The following is a 9,857-nucleotide window of genomic DNA, read 5'->3' as shown; positions in this document are numbered from 1 at the left end:
TGTATATATATATATATATATATATATATATATATATATATATATATATATATTCTTTTTTAAATCCAGAAACGAGTTACAAACAGATTTCCCTAACATTAGTTATTTGTAGATATTTAGGAGTTATCACAAAAATAACATATTTTTTATTGTCAGAACAGAGGAACATCAAAATATATTAAAGTTCTGATAAATAAAATTTAGAAAAATACAAACTTAAGATATGACATTTGACAACAGGGACGTTGTAGAGCGTCCTCTGGTGGACAACATAAGCATCGCCAACGATCATATGGTTGATCGTCGTTTTTTTATGTTTTAAATATTCATTTATTAGTCATTTATTAGTCATCATAAATTCTGATGAATGACCATGTAAAAAGAAAAACATAGATTGAGAAAATGCCAAATATCGGCCGATAATACTGGCCTGCTGATATATCAATCGGGCTGTTGTATCTACACATTTTAGATTAGTTCATCCAATTTTGAGAATAACTTTTTCATATACTGTATATGTTACCATCGCTGTCTGTTTCTCATTGTCTTCTTCTCAACACATATGCTCATAACTACCGAGCCTCCTCATTCTTATATTGCCTAAACAAGTCCAACCATTATGTTTTCTAGAACATAATACTTCTCCTATAAATTATAAATGCCTATATTTTCCAAGCTGCTTATTTTTAGTGCATGCTTCCATGCATACTCACGTAGATTGCTTTACGAAGCTGGAGTTACATCCCCTCCTGCAACATGCAGAGGTTACACTAAGCACCACTAGTGTGTGTGTATGAACTAATGCGCTTGTATTAGACCCATGTTTCAGCCCATGTGTGTATTTGTAGATGTGCATGCTAATTTGTATGCAAGTTCACTAGTTATTTGTTTTGCACTTGTGTTGTTAAATTCCTCCACAGGGGAGACATTCGATCCTTACACTGCAAATTATTTGGTTCTTACCAAGTTAAAAAACTTATTTTATTTATTTTGAAGTTTTACATAATTTATCTTGTTTTAAGAGTGAATTTCTTATTTTAAGGGTTTTACATTATAATCTCAAATTAAGCAGTTTATCAAGTGAAATTATCTTGCAGCATGGACAGATAATTTTACTTGAGTTGATTTACTTGAGTACCTTTTCCGTCAGATTTAGTGTTTTTAGACTTCCCATTTTGCAGTGTATGAATATATCCTCTCTAGCTAAAGCTTTATCTGGGTCCATACTTTATCTCCATGCTTTGTTAGGATGGTAATTGCCCCTGATGCTGCTGTATGATGGTGCATACATATTAAATATACTGTTTAATTTGCCCATTTTAAACAAAAATGTTGTCTTACTTTGTAAGAGTTTTCCATAAACTGGCAGATGTCTTCAGCAGAATAAAGATCTCATTTCATTTAAGAAACCTCTTGAAGTTGCTTTGTGCTGGAGACAAATGAGACTAATTTCCAACTTGGAATAGGGATTTTGTTTTTTTTCCTACAGCGCTCACTTGTTCACATGGAGACTGATTTGATCATTATTTTAATTTGAAAACAAAGTCAATAATTTTTTTCCGGATTTTGCTTAACAGGAATCTCATCATTGTCGTACAAAGCAGACACGTGTTTACTTGACTATCAACAAATTGTCTTTAGGTGAGGGGCTACATAAAAGTTAAGGACATTTTTATTACTCACGTCTGTTGTGGTGAAATACAAGAATTTTAAATTGTAAGTTGGAGGTAAATCATGTCATTTGTCACTATTAGAGCGCTTTTTCTGTTCTGTACCTTCTACTGACTCACAAGGTCCTGTACCCTGTCTTTGTCATAGTATGTATTCCCTTTACATGGAGCTACAGTACCCAGACACCTGCATTTGGACTAGGGGCTTCTTTTGCATATTGTCACTGAAAGCAGAGGAGGTGTGATACTGCTTGCCACCCCCTCACTCCCTCTGACTGAAATTAATGGCTCCATCCACTCACCGTGACACTGATGTACTATTGAGGGCAGGTTACTGCTAAGCCCTGCAGAATCGGGGCTCCCCAATACATAAATCAAACCCCAGTCTATTGACGCAGTCGGTTTGTTTTATTGCTGCACAATAGGATTTTGTACAAGGCACTACAAGAAAATGAATGCAGACTGGTATTTGGCAATAATTTTTGCCTGTGTAGGTCCGTGTGTGAGTGTGCAAAGGCTTTTATGTTTGCAAGCACACACACATTTGTGAGTAGTGTCAGAATTTCAGATGTGTGTACTTGTGTGTGTGTGTGTGTGTGTGTGTCTGTGTCTCTGTGTTCCCCCAGAAAGAAATGCTGTAGGCTGGGTGCCTGCTGGGTGAGCCATAAATAGCCTCTTGGTGACAGCAGGACTAAGAGCCTAATGTGAGGGAGAGCATCTTCCAGAGATGTCCATGTCCATTATTTATAAACTTCATATACAGTACATTTAATTTTCTACACCAGTAGTGCTGGTCATAGATTTTGTTTATGTCATCCTGCCATTGCTGGCAACCAGAGATACCACATAAACGTATTATTAAAGCTAGCCTAATCTACGATAGCTCAACAACTATGTTTTCTTTTTTTTATGATACTATTTAATTTGAAGCTAGGAAAGGAGATTTGGTGTTCAGAGTGCACCATCTATGTTAACCTCTTGAATGCTCTTTTATATTGACTGAGATGACTGTGCACAAGTGTATGTTAGAACTGTTGTTTGTGTATTCAGTACTTTTAGATTCAGGCATGGCACAGGAAATTCGGTTTTAAACAAGCTTGTGCAACAACAAAGTCTATTCTATAAATTAAAAACATTTAGACATGCGACATAATCCTCAAGCACAGTTGCGTTAAAATAACCTCCCATTGCGAAGCCATCGGCAACTCTCAAATTGTTGGGATTTAGAAACTAAGGGCCGGATGTACATACATTCGCAAATGTATTATAATCAGCGCCATGGCCAGCCCGCAGAAAGCACACGCTGTGATACTTCATCTTACGTAGTATTTACCAAACCTGCAGTTCATTGCTTACTCACTATACTTTAAATTGCGCTGTAGCAAAGCTTTCAGTACTTTGCTATGATATAGCTGAGTGCAGACTGCGATAATCCCACTGCTGATGCTAAGACTGTTTTGAAATTATCCTGATTTCAATATTTGTAATGTAGCAAGGAGTTTAACAACTGTTGGAATGGAATGTGAACGCTGAGTCGGAGATATTATCTTTAATTTCTTCCAGTAACTGTAATACTGAATGGCAGCTTAATCTGTGAAGCTTAATGATTTTGTGTTCACTCAACTGTGTACATACCGCGGAATACATAATTAGGCGCACTTTACGCTTCCCCTCCCATCTTTTTATGGAAAGCTCCAACTTTTCCCTTGAACCGTAAATGCATATGCATGACTGCATGACATTATTGTGTGTGCACATTGTTTTTCATGTTGTTTTGTGATGACTTTGAATGTCATCCCGGGTAAGGCATTAAGGCCAATTATAAGGAGATTTCCTCTCAGCGGACCTCTTGACCTTTCTCCCTCATTTCTCTGACAGGCTTTTTTTTTCGCACACACAGCTTTATCTGGAATAAGATGTTTGAATGTCAAAGAGCATAAATGGAACGCTCCAGGGTCAAACCGTTGTTTATCTGAAAAGCTGTTCTGTTTGTATTTTGTTTTGCACCGAAAAAAGTTAAGTTAAGAATTTTAAATTAGGTATTTTTTTCATTTTTAGATTGATAAAATGAAAAACAATTTCAGGGTTCAGGAAGTGATCCTTATCTATAAATCCATCAAACATACAACATAAAACCATCACCTGTTTCTAACCTTGATGTTGTTATCTGCTGGTTAGGTTCAAACTTCCTGTGTGTCACCCATATCATCCCTGTGAAGAATGAGGAGGGCGTGGTCATGATGTTCATCCTTAACTTTGATTACGTCCTGGATGAAGGCAGCAGTGACTCCCTGGAGAGACTCAACCACACCACGCCGTCCAAAACTGACCACCGTGAGTAAAGACAAACGGGCTGGAGAAATAGCATGAGATATGGCATTTGGTGGAAGCTTTTATTCACTAATCCTGGCCTTGTTGGTACCATGTTATAAATACAGAGTTACAAATATTGCATTTTAAAAAGGGTTTCTGTTCTCATACTGTATGTGCTGCATGTTCTCCAGTTGAAGAAAGAAGTTGGATTAGATTGGAGGAGCAGGGAGGAAGTAAAGGAATGATAGTAATGTAACAGACAGTTGTGACCTATTACTTGTAACCTTTTCCCACATCCACATAAATGTGTGCCTTTCTACTGAGATGACCGTAGAATTAATGTTGCACACCCTGCTAGATGCTATTATGGATACGTGTTTAGTATCTGGTCTCTGTAATATAATATTTAAACCTAGACATAACTTGTTGCGACCTCCACCTTGGGCATTCTTTTCTACTTGCAGCAGTATAGGAATTCCCTGCTAGAAAGCTCCTTTGGCACGTTGACACCAGCGTTTACCAGACACTGATGTGTTAGGCTGCCATCATCTCAGAGGTCTGGCCCAATTATAGCTCACAGCCTGCCAAGATGGCCTGATGAACTACTGCCGCAGTGCTGGAGAGCACTCTTCGAATAGCTGTCGCTGTATAAGTGTATAATGCCAATTCCCCTGCGCTGCTTTCCAACTTGTTCTTGATGCTTCCTCTCTCTTCTTTGTCTCTCTCTTTCTCCATTTCTTGTCTGTGACAAATGAAGCAGCAGCATGGAGGACCATAGGTCACCTCTGGATGACTGTAATTGGATGAGACCCCTAATAGGCTGTATTTCCTCATGGGGTGTTTGGTGGGAAGAGAGAGAATGCGTGTGTTGAGTATATAAGCAAGTGTTGTCTGTGTGTGTTTGTGTGCACGTGTGATTTTGGGTATGCTCAGGCCCCTGCGAAACCATGCCTGAACGTATAAGCTGTGTGTGTGTGTGTGTGTGTGTGTGTGTGTGTGTGTGTGTGTGTGTGTGTGTGTGTGTGTGTGTGTGTGTGTGTGTGTGTGTGTGTGTGTGTGTGTGTGTGTGTGTGTGTGTGTGTGTGTGTGTGTGTGTGTGTGTGTGTGTGTGTGTGTGTGTGTGTGTGTGTGTGTGTGATGGAGCAGGCCTCTTTATGAATTAAAGAATTATCTGAATATCCGATTTGTGAGGTCCAGATATGTTTACACGGTCTGGCTCTCTCTCGTCCTCTGCCTACATGCAACCTCTGCCATCGCAGGGATTACCGGAGAGAGTTGGTATTGCTCTGCTCCATTTCATCACAGCCTCCCTCAGTTAACTCTAGACATTTAGTATTGGATTATTTTTAAACTAGCAGATGGACAGAGGTCACAGATCATGATTAACTGCATAATTTAAGAGAACATTGCAGATGTACAAACTGCTACAGATGTAAATTGAACTCACTAAAACTCATGGTGTTCCGAAGTTTACCTCAAAAGTATGTATAGGACCAGCTGCCTTTTAGATGATCCAGGTGTTGCATTATCTTAATTACCTTTGGGGAATGAATAGCCGTGCATCCGGTGCTGCTCATCTTTTCCACTCGTTGACTATCCATCCATTCTGCCACCATTTTGTATTCTCCCATTTTGCCTTCATGAAACTGAGCAGGACCACTTCCACAGATCCATAAGTTAACGCACACATACACTAAAACAATGCATATTTAATGTATTGGCCACAACCTTTTCATATATATTAGTATTGTTGCAAGGCAAAAAGTACGGCACTGAGGCGGCATCCAACAGTGAACTGGGCATCAGTAGGAAATAGGGCTGCACAATATAATGTTTTTTAGTGTTTATTGTTTAGCGTCATTTTGTGCAATAAACGCATCAATATTGCACTTAGGGATTTTTGGAGTTACTGTAGTTCATATACTGGATAGTTGCACTATAAAATGTAACTCAGTCTTCAGAACTTTACATAACCTAAACTTGTAAGAAACCACAAGGTACAGGTCTATGCAATGGACCGTACGATGTTGTATACTTTTTGATTTCTCACTCCCCATGATTACTGTCACACTCTGCTGACAGTTGTTTAATTAGGAAAACTATCATAAAAAATTATAACTCAGGCTAATTGCAATCATACTTAAATTTTCTTTCACTATAATTGAGTATGGGTCAAAGTGGCAACACGACCGAATGATCCATGTTATTTTCTAAAGCTGGTAAGTAATAGGAGGACTGGGAGGCCAGGTAAACACTCCCTAAGGTAGAAGAACGCTGCATGCAAATGAGTTAGGAAGCACATTAACTCCACATAAACAAGACAGAAACAAAAAGAACGTGGCTGCTTTGCCCCGCTTCTACCAAAGGATGAAGGTTTATTGTTCTCTTTGTACTTCTCCCTGACATCTGAATTATGCTCACATTACAGAAAGACATTTCATTCCCCTACAGGAGGATCTGAGGGCCGAATTAATATGTAATGTAAATATTACTCTCTGGTATCATAGCAACAAGGGCCACTGTACGTCCGTTGGTTGTGTAAAGCCGCTAGTGAGTTTTTGCTTTGAAAGAATGAGAGGGTTTAGACAGGGAGTGAGAGTGATCGCACGCACACGCACTCACACTCACACTCACACTCACTCTCAACCCAGTAACAGCACTCAAAGGGCACCCTATTCCTGCAAGGTTCAGCCTTTTCAATATAACAATTAAATACAGCTTTTATACATTGTTAGCACACACCATGAATGGCCAACTGAATTATGAGCTAATTAAAAGATTTTTGGCATATGTTTATCCACAAGACGCAGTAATTAGAAAACAGCTTTTTTGTAACATTCATTATTTTTCAAATCAAGCTGTCGGAAATGTGAAATGCAAGAGCTGCCCGATTAATTGGAAAAAATGTCAAAGTTGTACTATTGCAGTGGTGTGATTGCAAAACATTTTTTCTTTTGGAAGTTTTTGAACATGTTTTAGGCAGCCCCGCTAAACAGAGTTTTGCTGTATGTGCAGCCTCTTAGGAATATAAATTGGGTTTCCTGGTTTGGGATCAGCTTCAAACCGATGAATCAGATAGTATTTTTGATTAGCAGTCTTATCTGTCTCACAGCACCAAGCTCAGATCAAACATAAGTTGTTCATAATTCTTTAACAAAAAAAGCACCAACTCAACGTCATTCCATTAAGATGATTGACTTGTTTCGTCCTGTGCTGATTTTTCTCTAGCTTCTGATCCAGCTCACCAATTAAATGACAATGATCATTTCTGGTGTCATCAACGTTAGGCTAGAGACTTAATTTACACTACTCTAACCCAAGAATACACAGAGCATTGTGTCTAAAATGACTTTCTCTTTCGTCCCTCTCAGTCTCACATAGAAGTCCTTCACGTAGAAGGAACAATAAGGAAGATTAAGATGCTGCTCCCTCCTCAGCCTATAAAATCACGTTATATTCTGTTTTAGCACCTATTGTCTCTGAATACATCCCAAGCTGGTCCACTATTTACAGATATTTCAATTGAGCAGCATATGCTGAGGTTTGCTCATGCAAATATACAAAGAGGACATACCGATGTGGTGTGAGGTTATCTCATAAATTCAAGTGTGAGCCGCCGCTTTTTTATTTTTTATGAAGGCAATTTTTTTTACTGTGCGTCATGGCAGTAAGACTTGTTTTTGACGACTGAGACAGTGCTCTGATATGTATGCATGTGTTCAGGCGACTAAATGTTTCACAACATGCAAGCCACCGTTTCCCTATGTGAAATCATAGACTGACTCTTTCTTGACACGTTTGCAGATACACTTCTATGCAACTAAATATACCTATGCATGAATGGCGTGGGTGTCTGCTGTGTATATAGCATAAACTTTACACTCAACAATATACCTATATTTCTTCACTTTTTCCAGCTCCCTAAATATCCCTTTGTGTCACTCTCCTCCATCTCCCCCTGAGCCATCAATCATTTCTTAAAATCCTACACATAATCCTTTACAGGACTGACTCCTCAACGTACTACTGCCATTATAATATTTCACCAAATGTCCTCTTCCATGAATAATTGAAGGAAGTTGAAGATTGAACTAGCGCCTGAGGCAGAATGAGCATTGATTTTGACATGAGTTACTTAGCTATTCACTGCCTTATATTTGTCTATGTGATGCAAAAGCCCTATGCACTCCATACATTGTTGGTCACCATGATCGTTTGAAATAGTATGATGATAATCTCATTCTCATTGCTCTCCTCTCTTTCAGGGAAAGGGAGATTCTTTCGCTTCCGTTTCCCGGCCTTGCCTCACTTGGGCATCAGCAAGCAGTCCCTTCCCCAGGAAGACCCCGATGCTGTCATGGTGGACTCCCCTCGCCACAGCGATGGCTCAGTGGCTACGCGGGACTACCAACTTCCCACCACCCGCGAGAGCTGCAGTCCCTCCTACGCCAATGACACCCGCGCCCTCATCGACCCCAGCCATTGCTCCACGCCTGTGTCTGGGCCTTTGGACCACTCGTCGCCCAAGGGCCCCTGGGATCGGACATACCCGGACCAGTCCATCACCCAGACCCAACTACAGAGCAATGAGGGTACTATCATTGCAGTTCCGTCAATCCCGGGCCTCACTCCAACCGCCTCCAGAGAGAGTGTGTGCAGCATTCGCAGAGCCTCCTCCTTACATGACATGGAAGGCTTTGGATGCAACTCCAAAATGGCGTTCAGGGACAGACACGCCAGTGAAGGTAGGAATCTGCTCTACTATGCCCTAATGTCAATGTAAGGCAGTTTTTTTTTAATTTCAAACAAATACAGTTTCAATTCAATTTTATTTATAGTGTAAAATCCTTACATATATATACAGATTACCCATCAATTCCAAATAAAAAAAAAAACTACAGTTTCAGTTGTTTTATCTGCTTTCTACTCTTTACATTTTAAAAATGTGTTACTCCTATTTCAGTTTGGCTTGTTTTCCTTCTGGCTTGTCATCTTTCAAAAAAAAACACAAAAAAATAAACATATCCAGATAAATTGCACCGTCTGGGTAGAGTGAATTTGATTGTGGTTGGATGAAAAGTATAATCATATACCATTCCAAGACCCTGTTGGTTTGTACAGGATCCATCCCACCTGCACATGACACAAATCACTTCACACTACAGCAAGGAAATAGCCGACATATGTAGCCTAGTACGAAGACGTCCGTGGCAGAGACTCGAGAAAACTCTTGCAAAATATCCCAACCAAGCACCCTTCTTACACCCCTGGCTGTACCTGGAAGAAATTTTGAAATGGTTGGATGTAAAAACAACTCTTTTCAAATGTGCTACAAGCTCTCCACACCCAAGTACCACAAGCTAATTGTTTCCAAAACCTGCCGTCTAATTTGAAAAAGCATATTGATAGTCTTTTTTTTCCCCTTTCCATTACTTTTAATTTTATACACAAAGTAGTTTTGAAAGTACTTTTACACTTTTACTTAAGCTTGAGTTAATACTTCATCTTCTACAGAAGTCTTTTTAAACCTTAGTGTCTATTCCTCTACCTGAGTAATGAAGACTAATAATAATAATAATAATAATAATACATTTTATTTAACAGCGCCTTTCTAACACTCAAGGACGCTTTACAGACAATAAAAGACAGATACAGGGAACATAAAAGTGTAAGTAGTAATAACAAAAGAAATAAAAAAAAAAAAAAAAAAAAAAACAGGAACAGTGTATTTACAGATAAGCGAGCTGGAACAGATGGGTTTTTAGTCTAGTTTTGAACAGGGGGAGAGAGTCTATATTGCGGAGGTCAGGTGGGAGTGAGTTCCAGAGCTGGGGAGCAGAGCGGCTGAAGGCTCTGTTCCCCATGGTGACAAGT

At 39.3% G+C, this 9,857-nt stretch overlaps 1 protein-coding gene across 5 annotated transcripts in view; it reads left to right on the top strand.

The window, feature by feature from the left end:
• kcnh7 (potassium channel, voltage gated eag related subfamily H, member 7) overlaps positions 1–9,857 on the top strand; it is a 58,118-nt gene that overhangs the window by 19,504 nt on the left and 28,757 nt on the right. For all 5 annotated transcript variants that reach the window (XM_034864405.1, XM_034864403.1, XM_034864404.1 and 2 more), the window contains exons 3-4: positions 3,849–4,004; positions 8,249–8,728. In XM_034864405.1, coding sequence (XP_034720296.1) covers positions 3,849–4,004; positions 8,249–8,728 — 636 coding nt within the window. The remainder of the gene's footprint in view (positions 1–3,848; positions 4,005–8,248; positions 8,729–9,857) is intronic.

The sequence above is a fragment of the Etheostoma cragini genome, chromosome 24, assembly GCF_013103735.1.
Source record: "Etheostoma cragini isolate CJK2018 chromosome 24, CSU_Ecrag_1.0, whole genome shotgun sequence".
NCBI lineage: Eukaryota > Metazoa > Chordata > Actinopteri > Perciformes > Percidae > Etheostoma > Etheostoma cragini.
Note: the sequence above shows the minus strand (reverse complement) of the source record. Positions and strands in the feature narration are given on the sequence as shown.